At 39.7% G+C, this 23,668-nt stretch overlaps 1 protein-coding gene and 1 non-coding gene across 5 annotated transcripts in view; one reads left to right on the forward strand and one right to left on the reverse strand.

Moving 5' to 3' along the window:
- The window catches only part of FBXL13 (F-box and leucine rich repeat protein 13), a 271,872-nt gene that overhangs the window by 15,784 nt on the left and 232,420 nt on the right, over window positions 1-23,668 (reverse strand). For 2 of the 4 annotated variants that reach the window (XM_003268179.3, XM_003268181.4), the window contains one exon: window positions 4,513-4,647. The exons of the other annotated variants lie outside the window; for them this stretch is intronic. In XM_003268179.3, the coding sequence (XP_003268227.1) occupies window positions 4,513-4,647 (135 nt within the window). The remainder of the gene's footprint in view (window positions 1-4,512; window positions 4,648-23,668) is intronic. 4 annotated transcript variants of the gene reach the window in all.
- On the forward strand, window positions 6,504-6,605 carry LOC115838079. The gene has a single exon (XR_004033134.1). It is a non-coding gene; the product is annotated as a U6 spliceosomal RNA (small nuclear RNA).

A 23,668-nucleotide genomic window follows, 5' to 3' on the forward strand; every position in this document is an offset into this window, starting at 1 on the left:
ACATCCCTTGTAAGTTGGATTCCTAGGTATTTTATTCTCTTTGAAGCAATTGTGATCATTTCTTTTCCTTATGACCATTTCAAAACCTCTAATTGATTTTCCTTATGGTCATTTTAAAACCTCTAAGCTGAAAGAATTTCCAAACATGTTAGCCAGCTGCGCTAAGAAAATAAAGGTTGAAAAGGGTAGGATTGTCATGGGGAATCCCAGAATTAGCAAATCTCTTACTCCTCTCCTTTTACATTATAAGTCTGTAGAATTGGGATAAAGTTACCTCACTAAGTCCTATTTGCTGAATACTCTATACCTTTCCACTCCTAATTTCCCCATCTGTAGAATGAGGGTAATTTAAAACAGACAAAAAATAGTGTTTACTCTCATCTCCCAGTGTTTCAGTGGTCTGGAGACATTTCTCCAAATAATGAACTTTTTGGGTAAAATGTTTTACCACATTAGTATAAGAGAAATTCTGTGCATGCCCTGGGGATTTCACCCAGCTCACAAGTTTGTGTAGCTTTAGCTGAGCCCGGGGCCTTAGGGGAGAGCAGCCAGGCTTTGTGACCTGGCTCATTCACCTTCTCAGATGTATTTCACCTGCAGGACAGTTCAAATAGCCTTGGGCACACCCAGTTCTCTCCCTTTTTTTAGACTGTCTTTCTCAAGCATAAATATAGAATGTGCTGGGGATGTAATATCCTGAGACCGAGGATAGGGGGTACTGACTGGAACAGCCAGGCTCTGCTCCAGTTCCCCCTAGAAACAGGACATCTTTCCGTGCTTCAGCCCAGTGGGTCAAGTGAACCCAAGGTTATAAAATCCAAGACGGTCCACCTTCCAAAGTCCCTCAGCTGCGGTGCAAGTGGAACATTTACAGTTGAGATTTCATCCACCTTGAGCAGCTTTCCTGAGCCTTGGGAAACAGGCCCTCCAGGAATCCTCGTCTTCTGGTGTCACTTGCTGCCTATCTGTAAGCAATCTGTTTCGTGAAGCTTTTTGCATATGAATGTGTCCTGTCTCACCAGACTCAGACAAGTTGGTAATCAGTGCACAGTGGACCTACACTTGTAGGACAGAAATGCAGTTCTAAAGCACTGGCCTGTTTTCGCTTACCTTATCCCTCTCAGAGGTGCATTGCAGAGACATTTTGTCATTGTTCAGAGCTTTGCTTTAATTTTTCTCATTTCCCACCCCCTTTTCTTTCTAATCATTACTAACTCCCACTTCACATCAGTCATGAGGGTCGAAAGTGACAGTGTTAACCACAGGGCCTAGTGCACTGCTGAGTGCTTTGAACTGGCCCCCGAGCAACCAGCTTTTCCTCTGATTTGTAGCTATATTTGTTTTCCTTGGTATTTTAGCGTCGAATAGGATGAGGTCACAGTACTACTGACTGACCTTCGAGGTGAGGTGATTGCAAGGAAAAGCTGGCCTTTCTGGGGCTAGATAAGGTGACCATTCAAAATTCACCTGTGGCCTTTTGGGAAACCTGGCATAGAATGATGAACCAGACACCAATGTGTTTTACGGCTCATCAAAATCAATGTAAGTGGAATATGTTAGGCTGGACCACAGCCTTATGAATTCAGGGTGAGTTGAGGAGTATTCAGATTGGTCCAGATGATGGTCCCCACATCTTCTGAATCAGGATACTCATCTGACCCACAGTCTGACCAGAACAATTCAGATGGTAAAGCTAAACCTCTCTACTCCTTTGTATCAGCGTTCTAAAATAATTGACTCTTCCTTCTTCCTCTTTCTCCCTCTAAACCTTTGATACAGAGTGATGCATTTCATGCATATTTGTTTACCATCCCCCTTAGCTTCTGGGCTGCAAGACAATAGCCATGCACAGTTTACAGAAGGAATTCCCTCAGCCTTCATAACAAAAAACAAAAAACCAAAGCAAACAAACAAACAAAATCCTCTGCCCTATTTTCTGTTTGCACTGGAGCCTTTTCTTTTCTCATTCTCCTACTTTCTGCTTTAGAGCCACTAAGAAACCCAGTCTCCATCTGTGCCTGCTTTATAGCCAGGGCAGTTCTCACTTCTCACTAAGCCATGTGTTGCCCATATGTCTGTGTGCTATGAACGCAAGAATCCCGGTGAACTATCACTGTTTAAGCTGCAGAGAGTCAGTTGGTGAGCGCTGCTAGTGTTCTGGGTCCCCTGACCCAGCTCACTAATAGAACCAGATGATGCTGACCAGAAAGACATCTGGTTCCCCTAGTTCTAAACAAGTATATTACTAAACAAAAATAATTTTGCTGTGAACTTTTTGGCTTAGTTTTGTCATGGTTTACCACATCTTTTTCCCTGCTGCCTCCTCCTTTTTATTGCAGCACAATTAGCTAACCATACAAACCAAACAACATAGAAGCTGAACTTCTAGATTAAATAAAGCGTAGGGCATCTTGAGAGTTGGTGTGATGCTGTAGTAAACAAAAGTCTTCAGTATGCACAATAGAAGAGAACACGATTGTTAATAACCTTGTAATTTCTGAGGATTTTCAAAACAATTTCTTAGTTTTCTTCCTTCTTCATATTTTTCTAACTCCAAGTTTTTCCTGTTAATTTGTGTTGATCAATATCTTCCACGTTAGAGACTTTCCTCTTATGTCTGGTAATCCTTTTGTTCATGATTAAGAGTGGAGGACTAAAAACTAATCGGAAGGTCTGAGTACCTGCATCTCTATTGTAAGCGTCAATGAAGGATTATCTAGGTGGGTTATTTGTTGGGAACCACCCCTGTCAGTTATTTTAGGTCTTTCATCTTGGGCTAGTCAGGGTTCCCAGAGAAGAGGCTACCAATCTCCCACCTGGAGAAAAAGATCTGGCAGCCAAGTTCTTGATGCTCAGTTGAAAGAGGTGCTTGAATATCTCTGCACTCAGCATTGAGTCAGTTAGTTAGCCTAGCAACCCTCTGTTTTAGTATCTCTAGAGTAGTGGGTAATTCAAGAACAATTTTGGCCCTCACCTCTACCAGAAAACATGTGGTAAGGTCTGGAGGGATGGGATCTTATGTGCTACTGAGTGAGTAGAGGGCAGGCATGCTGTTAAACATCTACAGTGCACGGGGGACACACACACACACACACACACACACACACCACTACAGAGAATTATCTTGTCCAAAATATCAATAGTGTCAGGGATGAAGAACCAGAATTTAGGAAATAAATCTCCAGGCTTCTGTTTGGGATAGGGAGAGACAGTTGCCCAGATTTATGGAGTAGGGGCTGGAATCTAGAGATCTATCTACTTCTTAAGAATCTCTAACTCAGTCTCCCTTGTTTTCATCCCCACTCTTAACCCAGTTCCAAAGGTACATGGTGCTCCCAAGCTTGAAGATTGTGGTGTAAATCAGATTTTTTTTTTCCAGCTTTCTCTACTGTTGGCTTAGGATTCAAAGCAGTCTCTGGTCTGCTAAATTAGTCCATCTATTTTCAAGCTTCCAAATTTTTGTTGCTCTTGTCTCCTCTCCTGTTTTCCTTATCCATATGGGCCCTCACTCTTCATCTCTAGTTTTGGTAGGGTTTCAAGAGGAACAAAATTATATGTGTATATTCAGTCTACTATTATTAATCCAGAACCTGAGATCTCTAGTTCTTTACATGGAGATATGTCCATAGTATATTAAAAAGTAGGTTACAATGTATTTTGGAAAGTATGAGGCTATTATTTTAAAAAACAAGGCAAAACACAAACTTTCTGTAACTATTTCTAATTTCTTTGTGCATAGAAAAAAATCTAGAAGAATAAAATACCAGCAATGGTTATGTCCAGGTGGTGACAGGACAATGGATATTTACTTTCTCCCTTAAGCTTTTATATGTAGTCCAAATTTTTCGTAATGAGTACTTACTTCATTTATATACAGAGGTCCCAGAAAAATTATAAAACGCTTGAAGATAACACAAAAGATGATGGTATGTCCTTAGAATGTCAAACTGGAACACTGTTAACAGGCCTACCTGGAGAATTCTATAGGAAATCATGCCTTTGTTTGACATACTATTTACTGTCCACTAAGGCCCTAGCTCAATGAAGTTATATGTTGTTATATTTTTGTCCAGGAAAGATGCAAATTATTTGTATCTGGTAGAAACTGTAACCCCAAGGTTATGGATTTAATAACTTGTAAAACACTTTTAGATCTAACCTAACACTCTTAATGCAACATTCTTTCATCAGTTCCTATAAATACTAAGTTCATTCAAATGCTGTACACACTGGCTTTGTCATTTTGTTGGTTCTCTCATTAGTGAATTAAAGAAATTTTTGACACATGTTTATATTTGCATGAGAATTATGTTTTTAACTTTTGGAAAACTCTACTTTGACACCAGTGGAATCATAAGCTATTTCCAATTTGAGGATAGAAGAAAAAATTCCAATGAATACCTCAACCATGGCAAAGAAAACACATTCTGAGTCCAGCCCTGATCGCTGTCCTGCCTTGTCCCTTGGCAGTGCTTAAATTGGATGTGTTTGAGCCCTGACTCCTGCACATACCTTTGGACAGCCAGCAATGCTGAGAGATGTGAGGTTAATGCAGTAAATGGCCAGTGCTTTGATAATCATATCTGACAGCTGGGAGCAATAAGAGACATCCAAATGTTCCAAGATCAGTGAGCTTTTGCAGAATGCCTGCAAGAAATTCCAAGGTCAAATTTTTTCTTTTCTGTAGTCATCTAGAGCTGTCTACTTATAGCAGCTTATTAAATGTACATTTCAGTCCCTGAAATACAGATGTTAGACCTCGATGCCCCCAAAAAATAATTTAAAAAACCCATGTTACATCCAACATCTCTTTATAGCAAAAGATATTCACAAAGCAGCTTAACAGCTTAGTGATATTCAAATACCTGCTAACAAAATTTGGTTTTCTTGAAGTTAGGTCTAATGAAATTTGACTCATATGGTCAGTAATGAGTAGAAGAAAAGAAATCTGAGGGTAAGATTATATGGCAGACACTCCAAGATTGACAGTGGAATGTAATGGAAAGAATGGATTCTTTGGAATCAGACAGACCCGAGTTTTACTTTCATTTCTACAATTTATTACCTCTGAAATCTTAGCAAGTTACTATCTTTCTGAGCCTCAGTTCCCTTTTCTTTTTTTTTGAGAGTCTTGCTCTGTTGCCCACGCTGTAGTGCAATGGTGCGATCTCAGCTCACTGCAACCTCTGTCTGCCAGGTTCAAGTGATTCTTGTGCCTCTTGTGCCTATTGGGACTACAGGCATGCACCACCATGCCTGGCTAATTTTTTTTTTTTTTTTTTTTTTTTTTTTTAGTAGAGATGGGGTTTCTCTAGGTTGCCCAGGCTAGTCTTGAACTCCTGACCTCAAGTGATCCACCCTCCTTGGCCTCCCAAAGTGCTGGGATTATAGGCATGATGTGCCCAGCTCCTCTTTTTTAACTTAGGGAAAATAATATCTACTCTCTAGCATTGTTTTGAAATGCTGAAATGTTTACCTGAAATATCTACGACTAGAAAAAGGCCTGGAAATCATTCCCTTTATATCAATACTTCTTAATTTTCATTCCTACTTTTCAGTTAAAAAATAACTCAGTGATAAGAATCCATGAGGAAATAACACTTAAAAGTTTACAACTCAGCAGTTATACAAGAACAAAACAATCCACAAAAGTAAACCTAACTGTAATTATAAAAATATATTTAAGAAGCAATAGGAGTAGAAATTGGAAACCATGATGAAAGAAAGAAAGAAAAGAGAAAAGAAAAAGAAAAGGAGGAAATTTCTTCCCCCAAAATGTGAGAATTACTATAATTATCTACATGTGCTCAATCACTCTAAGAATTCTGCCTCATTATGAAGCAGCTCCTCTTAGAATACAAAGTTAGAGACCTCAGTAAATGATAGTTTACCATTAATTTTAGTTGTAAGTACTAGATTTTAGTAACCCTAATGAGTTACTAAAGATACTTCTTATTTATATATAAAAATGGATGTCCACTGGACTACATGTTATTTTCCTCTCAGGAATGAGAGAAGGGTCAGCACATGGGCATCAGAATGACTTTAGAGGTAAAACCGCCAGTGGGCCTCTCTTCCACTGCTTATGCCAATTTTCTCTTGTTTTAGCCCTAAGGAAGTTTGGAAAGAACTAGTTAACCAGCTATTTTCTTTAGCAAGTTAATAGAATAGGGAAGATTTCCAGGAGAGGCAGTGTAGCCTAACAGTTAAAACTAGGACTGTGGCATCACACACAGTGGGGTGAGAAGCCTGGCTCTGCTACTGTGGGTTAGTGAACTTCTGAGAGCCCGTGTCTCCTTGGGCAAAATGGTGATAATAACACCCATATCAAAGAGTGGTTGTGTAGATTATATGAAATTATATATATATATACGTGATGTGGCTCTTAGCACAAAATAGATTCTTTAGCTATCTCTAAGATTTTATATACTGTGTTAGTTGAGAGGCAGTATGCACACTGGCTAGTGCTTGGCACATAGTAAGCACCCCATAAAAGTTAACTAGTGCTTACTTCAGCAGCACAGATACTAAAATTAGAAAAATACAGAGATTAGCCTGGCCCCTGAACAAGGATGACACAGATTTGTGAAACATTCAATTTTTTTTTCTGTTAGGAGGAGAAAGTTCAAGAGATCTATTGTATATTATGACTATAGTTAGTAACAATGTATTGTATACTTGAAATTTGCTAATGGATTTTAAATGTTCTCACCATAAAAGTATCATAAGTATGTAAGGTGATGAATGTTAATTAGCTTGATTTAACCATTCCACAATGTGTGTGTGTGTGTGTGTATCAAAACAGCATGTTGTACTTCATAAATATATACAATTTTTATTTGTCAGTTAAAAATTTTAAGCCATTAGAAAGAATAAATGTTAACTACTATCAGGATTTACACATGACACCAATAATAATAAAGATGCACAAATGTATTGTACTTTGAGAAAAACTGAAAGATATTGGTTATTTAACCCCAAGTCATCATCTTTTCCTGACCACAACAGCCAACAGTGATTCATTCTTTGATCTCATGCAGAACTTGTCTTTTTCAACTGATTCAGCACTTAGGGTATTTGACTTATTCCTGTATTGCATGAAAATCTGTCTTGTCTAGCAACTACGTGATGGCAAAAATTAGAAGGGGCAGCTTGTCAGGAGATAGCTTGGAACCTGTCACTGGAGATAATCAAGCATAGTGGGGCACACCCAAGGAGGTACAGAAAGGAATCTACCTTTGAATTATTGGAATCAGTGGCCTTGAATCTCAGTTTGGAGATTCAATAAGAATGCAATAAGCCCCTTGTACTGCCTGGAAATCTTCTAGCTTTCATATCCCTTTCCCAAACATCATATTAGAACACAGTAAGTGCTCGGTAAATACTAGTTGGTTCACTGATCCTTTATGTCTTCAAGAAAATTAAGAAGTCTCTTTTAATAATACAAGAATTTTTATGTTGCAAGGAGTAAGGTGACATTGTTTTTTCCCTTGTTAGAGACATTAACATTGTTAGAAAGAATGGACAGAGTTAGAGGAACCAGAGAAAAATTAAAGCAAGAAAGAATATTTAAACTATAAGAATAATTTATTGAAAGACGAAACAAGCTTTAAAGGGAGATTCAAGGCTCTTTGTGTCTGAAAACCCTCTTCAGTAGCATCTGCCAATGTCTTGGACTGCTCGAATCAATTCTGCCTTATGCCTTTTTAAAAGCTCTAATATTCTTTAAAGCCAAATGTTCTCAGAGGTTTTAAATTTAAAACTAACTTAAAAATGATTACAAGGTCTATGATACATTCTTGCTACCATTCTCATCCATGGAAAATCTGAGGCACAAAAATTGGTCTAAGGCTTTATGCTAAATCAGTGGCAGATTGGCGAACTAAAGTCAGAACTTTTCCTCTCTTATTATTCGTGTTTTCCTTTAAACACATATAAGTCATATTAAGTACTTAAATCTGCAAGCATGTTTCAACATAATCACTCATGAAATTCCATTTCCCCCCTACAGATAAGATTACAGTATACACTTCTGGCTCCAGTGCTGCAGAATCATACTTCTATCAATGCTGCTGATTTTCTTTTCTTGGAAAATGCAACACTGAATCTCTTCCAAGTCAAAATCTTTTACAGTAAAGACAGAGATAAATGCAAACATTATCAAGTTTGGCTCCTCTCCCATGTATTAGCCAATTTGGTTGTGGGTTAACAATCTGGAAGAAAACTTCCATATCTCTTAGCGAGTTAGATCATTCCTTCTTGTGTCTTCTGAGCTGAGTCACAGTGTAGGGGCTTAATGACTACATTCCTAAATAGGGTACGTAGAGGAGACTGAATTTCACTCACATTTATTGACTGTCACAATAATGTGCTTCTGCCAAAATCCTGATTTAAACCACTTCGACAGGTGGCAGCTTCTAGCCTTAGAAAAGCTCACTTCGTGTTGCATACTCATAACACCATCTCTTGACTATTTGCCTCATTAGGACCCAATTAATTCTACTGCAAAGTTGGGGAGTTTTTCCTTGTTGGTAATTCTGGAAAAAATGTGCTGTCAAGAACCACTTTCTATAATGAAGACATTTTTGGCTGCCCCAAGGGCTAAAATGCAACTTCCACAATTTTAAGATATCAACTAAACACAAAAACTTCAGTTTCTTGGGCCTCATATTTGAGGCCCAAAATATTTACATCGCATATCCCATGAGATGCAGAGCTACACTCCACCAACAATGGCCTTGTTCCCACTGGGCATCAGAGCAAGTTGGACTGGTCATGGCCTGGCACCACAACTAAATTCTGCAGAGCCTGAAGCTGCCCCTTCTGGAGATGCCACTCTTGCATTCCCATCCTCCCTGCCAGGGAAACCAGGCTGAGCAAGGCTTAGTGCAGGCCCAGCCTCAGAGGAGCTTACTGTTTTAAAACATGGAGAGAACTCTGAAAGGGAAAGGGGGATAAGGCCAAGGACCAAAACAAATATTTCCAAAGACACTTTCATGATGAAATTTGTTACAAAATTAGATGGTGATTTGAGGGATAAACTTTGGCTTCAAACCAGCTCAAATGTGATTTATTCTACAGTCTTCCCCAATTCTTCTCTGTGGAAGAGATGTGCTTTCAAATTCTTATAAGCTTTTCTTTCTTTTTTGACAGAGTCCTGCTCTGTTGCCCAGGCTGGAGCATAGCAGCATGATCATAGCTCACTGTAGCCTCAAATTCCTGGGCTTGAATGATCCTTCTACCTCAGCCTTCCACATATGTGCATGCTACCATGCCTGGCTCATTTTTTAATTTTTATAGAGACAGGGTCTCGCTATGTTGCCCAGGTTAATCTCGAACTCCTGGCATCAAGTGATCCTTCCTCCTTGGCTTCCCAAAACGTTGGGATTACAGGCATGAGCCACTATGCCCAGGCAACTTTCTTACTTTCTACTTGTATTATAGTTATTCATATATGTGTCTTATCTTCTGCATTGACTGTAGCTTCTTGAGGGTAGAATCCATGTCTAATTTATCTTTGCCAACATCTGGCATACAGAATTAATTCAAGATGAGAGAGTATCCAAAATGAATGAAGAATGCTTCTCAGCGCAGGAGTGAGGAGAATGAGCTTCCACAGATGGCCCTCAGAATACTAAGCCCAGTCCTTCTTCTCACTCAGTTCAGTAACTGCCAGAGGCAGCATACAGAGTTGGTTAAGAGAACAGTCTGGGGGCCCGCTGGCTTGAGTTCAAATCCTTCCATGAGATGTTTTGTGTCTCTAGATAAGTTACTCAACCTCTCTTACCCCTCAATATTCTCATCAGTGGCGTGGGAATAACACAGGAGTAGCTTAATATGAGGAGTAGCACCTACTTCATAGAGTTGTTGGGGAGATTAAATGAGTTAATATGAATAAAGCAGTTGAACAGTACCTTGCACATAGTTAGCAGTCAGTAGATAGTAGCTAGTATTATTATTTGTATGCACTGCTTCTCTGTGGCTCTGATTGCCAAACTTTTTAAATCATGAACACCATAGTAAAAAAAAAAATTTTTTTTTTTTGAGACAGAGTGTCACTCTGTCACCCAGGCTGGAGTGCAGCGGTGTAGGAAACAGAGATCAGACTGTTACTGTGTCTGTGTAGAAAGGGAAGACATAAGAAACTTCATTTTGACCTGTACCCTGAACAGTTGCTTTGCCCTGAGATGCTATTAATCTGTAACTTTAGCCCCAACCTTGAGCTCACAGAAACATGTGTTGTATGGAATCAAGGTTTAAGGGATCTAGGGTTGTGCAGGACGTGCCTTGTTAACAAAATGTTTACAGGCAGTATGCTTGGTAAAAGTCATCACCATTCTGCAGTCTCAATAAACCAGGGGCACAATGCACTGCGGAAAGCCGCAGGGACCTCTGCCCTGGAAAGCCGGGTATTGTCCAAGGTTTCTCCTCATGTGATAGTCTGAAATATGGCCTCATGGGATGGCAAAGACCTGACCATCCCCCAGCCCGACACCCGTGAAGGGTCTGTGCTGAGGAGGATTAGTAAAAGAGGAAGGCCTCTTGCAGTTGAGATAAGAAGAAGTCCTCTGTCTCCTGCCTGCCCCTGGGAACAGCATGTCTCAGTATAAAACCTGATTGTATATTTGTTCAATTCTGAGACAGGAGAAAAACCGCCCTATGGCGGGAGGCGAGACATGTTGGCAGCAATGCTGCTTTGTTATTCTTAACTCCACTGAGATGTTTGGGTGGAGAGAAGCAAAAATCTGGCTTACGTGCACATCCAGGTATAGTACCTACCCTTGAACTTAATTGTGATACAGATTCCTTTGCTCACGTTTTCTTGCTGAACTTCTCCCCACTATCACCCTGCTCTACTACCGCATTCCTCTTGCTGAGATGGTGAAAATGGTAATCAATATATAATGAGGGAACTCAGAGACCGGTGCCGGTGCAGGTCCTCCATATGCTGAGCGCTGGTCCCCTGGGCCCACTGTTCTTTCTCTATACTTTGTCCCTGTGTCTTATTTCTTTTCTCAGTCTCTCATCCCACCTGACGAGAAATACCCACAGGTGTGGAGGGGCTGGCCCCCTTCACAGTGGCATGATCTCGGCTCATTGCAACCTCCACCTCCCGGGTTCAAGAGATTCTCGTGCCTCAGCCTCTAGCTGGGATTACAGGTGTCTGCCACGACGCCCAGCTAATTTTTGTATTTTTAAGTAGAGACGGGGTTTCACCATGTTGGCAGGCTGGTTTTGAACTCCTGACCTCAGGGATCCGCCCGCCTCAGCCTCCCAAAGTGCTGGGATTACACGTGTGAGCCACTGTGCCTGGCATAGTAAAAATATTTTGAGCATACACTTTCAGTAAATGTATATTAATGTACTTTGTAAATTATATAGGCATAAAACTATTCAAATATATATTATATATTTAAACATATAAAATAGAATGTATGAGATAAAAAATAAATCTGACATTTCTAGAACTTTTAATATTTTCTTGTCACACCAAAAAAATTGTGTTGTTCATTTGCTGGAGTACATGCTTTCTCTGGAGACGCCTACCCAACAGCACACCTTTGGTTGCCAGTAAATCTTGATGGCTTACTGGCTGCACAGATCGTGAGCATTTTGTAAAAATAAAGGAATTATTTTTAACATATAAAATGTGACAGATGCATAAAAAGAAGGCAAATTGGAAGAAATTAAAGAACAGAAAGTGTAAGCCGTGAAAGAGAATGTATATTGGGAAAAGCAAAAGGAAAGATGACCAGGAAAAGACCAAAACAAAATATCTTTGAATTGTATTTGGTAACTAGAATTTGTTGAGAAAAATTTTAGAACAGCTTCAGTTTTAGATTTTCTCTCCAAAATAAAAATGAACCAGGATTGAATTACCCAAACGGCAATCAGATATTTTTCTTGTTGCCTGTGGCATAACCCACACTTTTTCCATTTCTCTAAGTTTATTTCAAAAAGGGGTGCCTAGTGGCCCAATTACCTGGCACTAGTCCAGGGTCCTCTGTGGGGCAAGAAAGGCAGGGGAATTCCTTAAGCTAAAGTAATCAGCCTGAAAGAGTTGATGGGTGTCTATTTGCATAGCCAGCCACCTCACTTTTTGTTCTTAGTCTTTCCCAAGAAAATGACAACTCATAATGTTTACTGTAAGGACAGTCACACCATCCTATGACCTCTTCCATTTAAGGATCTCTAAGAAATAATGAGTTCATGAACTATTATCAGTACTGCTTTCACCTCCCATTTGCAGACATAATAGAATAAGAGGTGATCTAATCAAGGGAGGCTACCAGTCTAGTGGAAAAAAAGAGAGCCTGGAATCTGAAATTGTATCTATGTGACCAGGAACAAGTCATGTAACCTCAAGTTTCTTCATATATAAGAGGAGAAAGAAAATAACTGTCTACCTATCTCATAGGCCTATTAGAAGATTAAAAGAAAATGTTATTCCAAAAGCACTTGGAAGACATGGACCCTGGCTTTTGTCTGTGAACCAGAGAGATCCTGGAACGATCCTATCTGTGATGTATGTGATAAGGGCTTTAGGATGAGGAAATATAATGAACAAAATTTAACTGGAATTGATAGGGAGGGTTATTACAAATTATAACATGGAGAAATCATAGCTCCTGTGAGACATGCCACAGGCCCTTGGTTTATGTCAGGCAAGGCACAGTGAGCAAAGCCTAGTTGTGTCACATAGAAGAGGGATCAAAAACATCAAAAACCTAAACATAGGTTTAAAAAACAAAAGAAGCAAACATTCTGATGTTTATTTTCCCTGTTTTTTTATTTTTGCCTTCAGACAATCTGACAGTTTTTTGTTTTTTTTTTAACTTTTGGCAAGTTTCATCTTACAAAGAATAAACTAATGTTCCAGGGGCAGCTTAAAGAGTGGGACAGGGCTCCTATGGATTATCTTCCTTTTAACACATTCTCTTTTAGTTCTGTTCTGTGGATGTGCAACATGAAAAGAACAGATGTGCACATTCATTTAGCAAGTTCAGCAATGCTTCATTTGTCTGAGAGTGGTTCTTCCCCAATGGAAGTGGGCAAGAAGCCAGGACTGGTGTGGGGTGTTCTCAGCTTCAGCTGTTTTTCGGCCAAGAAAACATAGTACCCATGACTCCAGTATCCCTTGGAACCTTACAGACAATGGGAAACTGACAAACTGTCAAATCCCACATCCTTTGAAGTCTAGCAAATTTCTAATTCTTTTGAACTGCCCCCACAATTAGAAACACACTAGTGTCAGGAGCCACAGAGAATACTGTTTATTTCTTTTGCTCACAGGCTTTGAACAAAGAATAATGCCTGGGTATCTTGGCAAGAGTTTATCTGTGACTCCCAGTTGATTCCAGGTGTCTTGGGTCTCCAGGGGTATGTTGTTCTATTATAAAGTTTAGGAAACTATCCTTGGCATGGATAGCCAAGCAGCACAGATTTCCATGGTAAAACTCTTAATTATTCTAGGTTTTGTAGGGGGTTGCTTTCTCCACAAGCTACCAGATATCCCCACTACCCTTCATTCTCCCAGAGGAATTCCTTAGTTTCCTCTCCCAATACCCTGTAAAACACTTCTAAACCAGAGACCCTCTGGAATCTCTATCATAGACAGTTTCGTCAATTATTTCCTAATCATAACCTAGAGTATTGGATGAGAAGAGAGACTTTGCCAAGCAATATGGTCAAGAGACAAAAGATCCAAATGTCTGGACGTTCCACCTCCCCATACAAGAGATTTCAGAGCTTCTGCTGCAACAAAGGCCAATGATTAAAGTCATTTTGGAAAGGAGTCCTCCCTTGCTTCTGTTGCAAACCATAAACACAACTTGTAACCCTAGAGAAGAGGTGGAGTTATTGAAATCTCATGCTTTGATAATTACTGAATGACTTAATCTTGGAAAACAAATAGAAATCAATGTTGAGTTCTTTAAAAAAAATTGTTGCTACATGGAGCCAACACATCTAATCCATCTTTGGCATTACAAGTCAGTATGTGTCAAAGGCTACCAAAATCGACTTTGGTTTAGCACCAGGGGGTGGAGTCTATCAACTGATGAGAATGATTGATGAGAATCTTGCACAAACAACATTTATAACTAGTTAGAAGGTTTAGTGATTCAAAGTAAGTATTTAAGATCAGAAGAGAGTCACTGGAGAATAATCCAGTTCTTGCTGTTAGAGCACATGAACTCAACCCTTCTTACGCTCCAGAGAGGAATGTCTAGAACAGGCTGGTCATAAGCCATTGTCGGGGAGGAAGATTTTGACTGGACTGTTGCTGAATGAGGTAGGTACTCCTGGGCCTTTCTGACCTGAGTATCCTTGTAGATGTTCCATACAAATTCTAGGGGTTTCAGTTCCGTAGCACAGATAGTCCAGAGTACAAGAACTCTGAACCCTCAGTTTCCACTTAGACTATGCCTGGAGCCACTCAACTTACTGAACATTCCTGGGTCAGACCAAAAGTCAAATGAACAGCAATGACTCTTGCTCTGTTGTTCTCCCGACTAGGAAGTAGCTTATGGTTGTGCCACATGGCTGCCGCCCTTCCCAGTCCCTTATTCCGAATCCCTCCTCCTCTACCTCCTTTTCTATTTGTAAACCAAGATAAATGTTACCAAAGGGCAAATTTTAAAAATCAAAAGTTTATAATCTAAGAGAATGTATCATAAAAGGTTATGAAGATTAAGGGAGAGAAGGAGTATGTTATTTCAAGTGGTAGGCCGGGCATGGTGGCTCACGCCTGTAATCCCAGCACTTTGGGAGGCTGAGACGGGCGGATCACCTGAGGTCAGGAGTTCAAGACCAGCCTGACCAACATGCTGAAACCCCATCGCTACTAAAAATACAAAATTACCTGGGCATGGTGGCACATGCCTGTAATCCCAGTTACTTGGGAAGCTGAAGCAGCAGAATCACTTGAACCCAGGAGGCAGAGGTTGCAGTGAGCCAACATCACACCACTCCAGACTAGGCAAAAAGAGCAAAACTCCATCTCAAAAACAAAAAACAAAAAACACAAAAAAACCTGCCACAGCTTTCAAAGAAAGGCTGGGTACGGTGGCTTATGTCTGTAATCCTAGCACTTCAGGAGGCCAAGGTGGGTGGATCACTGAGACCAGCCTGGCCAACGTGGTGAAACCCGTCTCTACTAAAAATACAAAAAATTAGTCAGACATGGTCATGGGCACCTGTAATCCCAGCTACTCCAGAGGTTGAGACAGGAGAATCACTTGAACCCAGGCGGCGGAGGTTGCAATGAGCCAAGATCGCGCCACTGCACTCCAGCCTGGGCGACACAGCGAGACTCCATCTTAATAAAAAAAATAAAATAATAAAAATTTAAAAATCCAATGTGAAGCAGCTAAAGCAAGATTGAGGGTCTCAGAAAAGACGGGGCCTGAAGAGGACAATGAGAGAAGTGGAGGTTCTAGTACCTCTACTGCTGTTTATACTCCATAAGCCGAAGTCAGATACCTAAGTGATCATCAGACAACAGGGTGCTGACCTAGGTTACACCCTTAGAATTCATCAGTAGTGCCATCTGCAAGATATTAGTAAACGAGCTTGTGAAGAATATAAGCCACAAACCAGGCAGAAAAGACAAGAGAGCAGATGAGGCTGAACCACTACCACAGACTTCCTTCTTTTGTGTAATTATAAATACTACCCACTGCATTCTGGTTTCAGGGCTTTAAAAAGCAGACGAACTGTCTCTGTTAGATACTTTTTCATAATAATTTCAGAGTCATTTATTAATTATCTTTTATAGTTAATAAAAGATAAGAGGGAACTATGTTTGGGTTTGGAGAACAATGACGATTATCTAAGTCTGAATCTTCGCCTCCCCTCCAAACCAGAAAATATAAAGAGAAAAGAAATAAAACTGCACAGGACCCATACATTCATCATTACTAGAACTAACAGAACAATACAGCCTTCAAATTACTTGTAGGTAGAGTAAAAACAAATTCAAACAGAGCTCCCTTAGCCTGCCTGCGGCTGCCACAAACCTAGAGATACAGTGGGAGAGAGAATGCCTAAAAGACTGTCGTAAGAGTGGAGGGGTGAAGAGAGCTTAGAGGAAACACAGACAAAATCATGCCGTATTAAAAAAACTGTTTTTTTCTCTATAGTCACACCACTCTCAATACTTCCAGAACACTTCACTTATGATACCAGATGTGTGGGTTTTTCTACACACTGACCAATTCTGTGACACCAACTGGATATTCTACAATTTAATTCAATTCTGACATTAACTGGAGTTAGCACAGACCCCATAGGTTAAGAGCTCAATCCCAGTAGATTTCAGATGCCAATCGCAAGTCCCAGGTTGTCGCTTGGACTTCTGATGAACCAGCTATATATTAGGGTTCCCATAACTACCTCCTTGGGCTTGATAATTTGCTAGGACAACTCAAATAATTCAGGGAAACATGTTTACCAGCTTATTATATAATAAAGAATACCAATGAACAGCCAGATGAAAAAGTACATAGGACTAGGTGTAGAGGTCCTGAGTGCAGGAACTTCTGTCCCCACAGAGTTGGAGTGCACTCCTCTCCTGGCATATGGATGTGTTCGCCAACCTGGAAGTACTCTAAACCCTGTAGTTCAGGGATTTTTATGGGGGCTTCGTCATGTAGACACCATCAATTATTAGCTCAATCTCCAGCCCCTCTCCCCTTCCCAAAGGATGGAGAACGGAGCAGAAAGTTCCAAGATTCTAATCGTGGCCTGGCCTTTCTCATGACCAGCCCCCAACCAAGAACTCACCAAGAGTCACCTCATTAGAACAGAAGATACACCTAGGAAACTCCAAGGAATTAGGAGTTCTGCATCAGGAACCATGGTCAAAGACCAAATATTAGAACAAAAGATACCTATTACCCCTATTGCTCAGAAAGTTACAAGCCCTTTAAGGAGCTCTGTGCCAGGACTGTGGACAAAGACCAAAATATATATATTTCCTATAAATCACACACTCACAAGAAGAGAAATTTTGACAATAGTCAGTGCCAAAATACTGAATAGATCTTGGTAGTTCATAGGGCTTGAAAGTGGGGACACCACCAACATTCCTGGCAGCCAAGTCAGATGCATGGACATCATCTTTAACTACATCTTCACACTCATCCCTCATCTGAACTATCAACAGTTTCATGGATTTTGCTATCTAAATGTTCTCTAATCCATTTCCTTCTCCCCAGCCTCCCTGTTACTTCCCTTGTTCAGGTTGCTATCCTGTCACCCCTGGACTATAACAAAAACCTCTTATATTCCTACCTTCACTCTCCTTTTCCCCTTCTGCTCTTCAATCTAACTTCCACATTCCTTGTTAAAGTGATTTTTCTGACAGATAAACTTCCCTGGCATTCCCACGCTGGATTAGGTACCTCGCCTGAATCCTCCCATAGCCTCCTACATACCTTTATCACAGCATTATGACTAAAAGCATCCTTTTGGAATTAGACATTTTATACACTAGCGCATGTACTTACTTGTTTCGTGACTTGGGAGAAGTTTTTAACCTCTTGGAACCTTCAGTTTGTAAAATGGAATTAAAAGTATTGCCTACCTCATAAAGTAGAAAATTAATACATGGAAAATACAACAGTGCCTGGCATGTAGTAAGGGCTAAATTGATATTAGCTGACAACCACCACATAGTATTGAATTTTTCTGCTTATATATCTGCCTAACCCACTAAACCTAGCCTCATCATTTTAAAAAAAATTATAATGATTTCTGTTTTCAAAAAACAAACAGATTATTCATGTCCTCTACATGGAAAGTCTAATCCAAAATGTTTTGTGTTCAATCACTGAGCAAGATGGTCACATTTTCACAAAATTAATTAATCTGAGGCTGGGCATGGTGGCTGACGCCTATAATACTGGCACTTTGGGAGGCTGAGGCGGGCAGATCACCTGAGGTCAGGAGTTCAAGACCAGCCTCGGCCAACATGGTGAAACACCATCTCTACTAAAAATACAAAAATGAGCTGAGGATGATGGCACATGCCTGTAATCCCAGCTATTCGGAAGACTGAGGTGGGAGAATCGTCTGAGCCTGGAAGAAGGAGGTTGCAGTGAGCTAAGACCGTGCCACCGCATACAAGCCTGGGCAACAGAGCAAGACTCTGTCTCAAAAAAAAAAATCTGAAATGAGATGGTTTGAGCATGATCTTACATGAAGGTATGGAGTAGCCTAATTAATCATCTAAGCTCTTTCCAATTTGCTAATTGCAAATAATATCCCAGTGTTGTACTAAGGAAGCTTAAGAATCGTTCCTAAGCTTAATGGACATGACTAAAGTGCCTGAACTTTGGGACAGCCACAGGCCACCTATGCGAGCACAGCCAGCCCACCAGGCTGCAGGGTAGACAGCACAAAGAGCATTTGCTTATGACAGCCACAGGCTCAATGCTCACTGACAGTGGCTGTCCGCCTGCCCAGCTAACCTGTAGTTCTTCTGTATGGCCTACACTCTAAGAATGGTATTTATATATTTTGAATGGTTGAAAAAATAGCAAAAGAAGAATAATATTTCATGATATGTGAAAATGATAAGAAATTCAAATTTTCAGTGTCCATAAATAAAATTTGATTGGAATACAGCAACTCTCATTTATTTACATATTGTCTATGGCTGTTTCTATGCTCAATGGCAAAGTTGGGAAGTTGCGACAGAGACTGTAGGGCCTGCAAAGCCTAAAACAGAAACTACCTGACCCTTCAAAACTTTACAGAAAAAAAAAAGCCTACCCCTGCTCTAGGGTGCAAGCTCCTGTCTGCTTCACAATTGTAGTCACTATAGGGGAATGAATTGTTGTGGGCTAAGTGAATTGCTTAAGAAAATGTGGCCATGTAAGAGGCAGAATTGGAATAAAAATTAGGACTCTTGACAGCTAGTCCCACATTCCCTAAATTATATTATTACTTTTGCTATCAGAGAGCTAATCCACACACTTCCACAGGAAAAAGAGCTTTGTCATTTAAATGGATGATTAATTTTTAAAATATAATGTAGACAAAAAGGTAATTCTTTAACACCCAATCTTTTTTTCTTTTTTTTCTTTTTTTTCTTTTTTTTGAGATGGAGTCTCTCTCTGTCACCCAGGCTGGAGTGCAGTGGTGCGATCTCGGCTCACTGCAACCTCCGCCTCCCGGGTTCAAGTGATTCTCCTGTCTCAGCCTCCGGAGCAGCTGGGACTAGAGGTGTGCGCCACTATGCCTGGCTAATTTTTTTGTATTTTTAGTAGAGACAGGGTTTTACCATGTTGGGCAGGCTGGTCTCGAACTCCCGGCCTCAGGTAACCCACCCACCTCGGCCTCCCAAAGTGCTGAGATTACAGGTGTGAACCACTGCACCCGACCAACAAACCAATTTTTATTATCTGCTTTGAATACTGACCATCAGCTATTGGTTTTAACCTAGAAATGTATAATCACATAGCATCTCTCTATACACAATTTGGGTGTAATAAATACATATACACATTGACATATGTATATGATCTAATATATACCAAGGTGTATACATATATTTAATTTACCTACATATACTAGACATAGATGTACCTTTACATATATTTGCATGTAAACACACATATATGCACACTTTCACTGCATACACACCTGCCAGTCCTTCTGGTGCATCCTAATGAAACCTTATCTTCTCCTGCTAATGACATTAGCACCTGGCCGCTAATGACATTTCTTAATCAACTACCTCAACCTACTAACACTGAAATAATTAGAAATTTTTGTCTAGCTGCAAGATTTTCATTTAGAGATAATCTGCATAAAAAAATACACATTCGTGTGTATGGATGTTATATAAATGTATTTATATTATGCTTCATTCTAGGAAAGAGGAATGAGAAATGCAAACTAGATTAAGAGTATAAAAAGCAACCAGAGGCCAGGCGCAGCGCCTCACACCCATAATTCCAGCAGTTTGGGAGGCCGAGGCAGGTGGATCAGCTGAGGTCAGGAGTTCGAGACCAGTCTGGCCAACATGGTGAAATCCCATTTCTACTAAAAATACAAAAATTAGCCAGGCATGGTGGTGCATGCCTGTAATCCCAGCTACTCGGGAGGCTGAGGCAGGAGAATCGCTTGAACCCAGGAGGCGGAGGTTGCAGTGAGTCGAGATCGTGCCATTGCACTCCAGCTTGGGCAACAAGAGCGAAACTCTGTCTCAAAAAAAAGCAACCAGAGTAAATAATTGGATTTATTCCATTGGTTCTATCAAAACAACTGATTAAGATGGAACTTCTAATATGTCTGAACTGTAACACTGCGTTTAAGCCAATTTCTTTGCCATACTTGGCCGTCTGTTATTTAACTGACCTCATAAAATCCTCAAGAAAACGATTTCTTAAGAAATGCTCAGTTACAGCTGCATCAAACAGCTTCTCTAAAATGCCTTTCAAGAGCACCAAATAATTTTAGTGTAACATAATCATTGAATGTCTGTTGTTCTCAGAAAAGAACTAACGTTGGAGAAAGTAATTAAAGCCAGATCCTAAAAGTCAATACATCTGAGTCTCCAGACACTGACTCTGCATGTGCTGTGGTTTCCACTAAACACTAAAATGAGGTAATTTTTTATTCTTATTATGTTCACAACTCTTGCAAAACCTAACCAGGGTAAAAAATTTATTCATTTTTCTCATTAAGCGAATTATGTTGTGTGTAAGTTTTCAATGTCTTGTGCAAAAAACAGAATCTCTCCTATAGTTACCTTTTCTAAGTAACGAGAGAGCATTCTTGATAAAGTGCAGATAATCTAAACATCTCAATTTACTCACTTTATTTTATTCTCTTTCCCTCTCTTTTTAAATCTAGGTAAGGAATTGTGAAATTAGTTTGTAAGTCAGTTTCTCCTCCCCCGGCTTTGTCTGTTCCCTTTTGGGACTTAATAATTGGGCTGGAGGAGGCAAGGGGAAAGATTACCACATGCCCAGAAGTATGAACCTTGGAAGAGGTAAAACTGGTTAAAAGCCACGACACAGACACAGACTTACCAAAAGCAGGGAGGAGAAAAAGAAGGATGAGAAATGATGAAAAAGAAAAATTTCAGGGTTGAGGGTGAGGGGAGGGAACTCAGAGTACAGGTCAATAGGTGCAGCAAACCACCATGACACACGCATACCTATGGAACAAACCTGCATGTTCTGCACATGTATCCTGTTTTGTTTTGTTTTTTTAGAAAAAAAAAAAGAAAAATTTATTTTTCATGAATTTGAGTAGAATGACTAATCTTTTAGATTACTGAAAATAAATACATGTCAGTTTGTAAAAGATTAAATTGTTTTAAACATATGCCAGAACTCAGCTGTATGGCCATATAGTTAGCAAATGGGTAAATGCTTTCTTCTACAATCTCAGAGCACCTAAAAATAGTACAATTTTTAGGCTCCAAAGAGTGAAAAGAAAAATGTCTGGACCCCATAGAATCAAAAAAGAATGACAGAAAACACTGGTCTCCTGATACTTAACATCAAACTTTGCCTAATACTCCTTCATCCCAAGGATGAGAGGAGCATCTAAAAATTAATCAATGATGCATATTAGGAGGCTATGTCATCACCATGGTAGGTTTCAATACTTCTAAATGATTTCTAGTTATTGGTCAAATATAATTGACCACCATATGAGAAATATAACCCAGTATTAAAAATGTTAATATTTTAAACTGTTTTGTCTAGTCTATCACCTTGTCAAAGATCTTTTGAAAGCCTGACTATATCATATTCATAGATAAAGCTTTATATAAATGCATGTTTAACCCTTATGTTAATTGCAGCAGGTAAATCATGGCTTAACTTTAGAGGAATCTTTCAACTTTTTCTCTTAGTAGGTTACATACATCTAAATGATTTGTAACCCTTTTTGTTATTAAAGAGTTACAATCCTTCCAATATGGAAGTTTCTAGTCCTCTCTGGGATATTTGTTTTGTGTTCGTTTATTTAACTCTACACTATTAAATATACTACCAGGCAGATTTCTTAGGGACTTCTTAGAACATTAGTATCCCCGGTCTAAAATTGGGGGAAATTGACATTATGTGACACTAATGCTCCTTAAAGCAGATTCCCTTAAGTATGATTACATTGTTCCCAGTGAGAAACAGCGGACCCAGTGAGAAACAGCAAAAATAATTTGAAAACATTTTTTCTCACTAAGCCATCAAACAACCATTCAGAACAGCAGTTCTCCATTTCTACCTTTCATTTCCATAAAACTGTTACTGAATTAGTTTGCTGAGAAGGTATAAGACTTTGGGCCAGTCATTTAAGCCCTCTTGGCCTTTGAGGTAATTTTTTATTCTTACTGCCTTAACATTAGGGAGTTGCTTTAGATGTTTCTAAGATTCTTTCAGCTCCAGAAATTTAGAATTCAATGCTAGAGGTCTAGAGCATCTTTTGACCTGGAATCCTCTACAGCCCACTAGTTAGGATGGTATTTTAACACTCTCCTATTAGTCATGTTAAAACTTCTTGGAAAGTCTACTTCAAATTGACAGAGATAATTTCAGGTTTGCCCTGCTCTGTGGACTTCTCAGCTATTATTGCATTATCTTCCTACTTGTGGGATAAACCCTTTTATAGGTTTTTCTTTCTCTCTTTCTTGTCTCCCTCCCTCCCTCTCCCTCCCTCCCTCCCTCCCTCCTTCCTTCCTTCCTTCCCTCCCTCTCTCCCTCCCTTCCTTTCTTCCCTTTCCTTCCTCTCTTCCTCCTTCTTCTTTTCTTCTTCTTCCTCTTCCTCTTCCTTCCCTCCCTCTCTCCCTCCCTTCCTTTCTTCCCTTTCCTTCCTCTCTTCCTCCTCCTCCTTTTCTTCTTCCTCCTCCTCTCCTCCTCTTCCTTCTCCTTCTTCTTCTTTCTCTCTCTCTCTTTTTCTTTCTCTCTCTCTTTCTATTCCTACTTTAGCTTCAGGTTTTTATGAGTGGTTGGGGTTTTAAACTCTCAAAGCACATTTATCTAGAACTTCCAATGTGTTTCAGCACTTGCATTCCTAGGTTACTGCTTCCCTTCTTGTTCAATACGTGTATGACACATGACTTTGGGGTTTTTTCTAACAGCATATTGATATGCTTAAAGTGATGAAAAAATTACACTGTGGCTTGCTCACAATATGTACTTTATGACTTCCTACACATCACTTAAGATTAGGTCTAGGAATTTTACTTTTCTCACAAGCTCTTGAAGAATCAATTAGCACATAATCATTTATCCTAGCCAATTACTTATCTCATGCTTTCCATTCCCATAAAAGATGTTAGGAAGTATGTTTGAGTAACTTAAGTTCCTAATTGTTGAGTATCTGACATAATTTTTCAAACTCCCCCAACTTTCATGATTAGATCATGTAACATTTCTATACACAGAATACTTTGTTTATATGAGAAGACTTTTACCACACTGCAGTTCATCTCTCTCCATGTAAAATATCCCTGTTTATTTTGAATCTGACATGAGGAAGGGAGAGAGTAGACAGGGAAAAATGGGAAAATAAATCTCAATCACTTTGGCTGTGGAGACCTAAGAGCCTGGAGGTGAACTTGGTTCAACTAAGATCACATATGTGTTGTTACATTTCCAATCCATTTCTGTTTTTTCTACTGTGACCCACAAAATTTATTCAAGCT

This window comes from Nomascus leucogenys, chromosome 13, assembly GCF_006542625.1.
Source record: "Nomascus leucogenys isolate Asia chromosome 13, Asia_NLE_v1, whole genome shotgun sequence".
NCBI lineage: Eukaryota > Metazoa > Chordata > Mammalia > Primates > Hylobatidae > Nomascus > Nomascus leucogenys.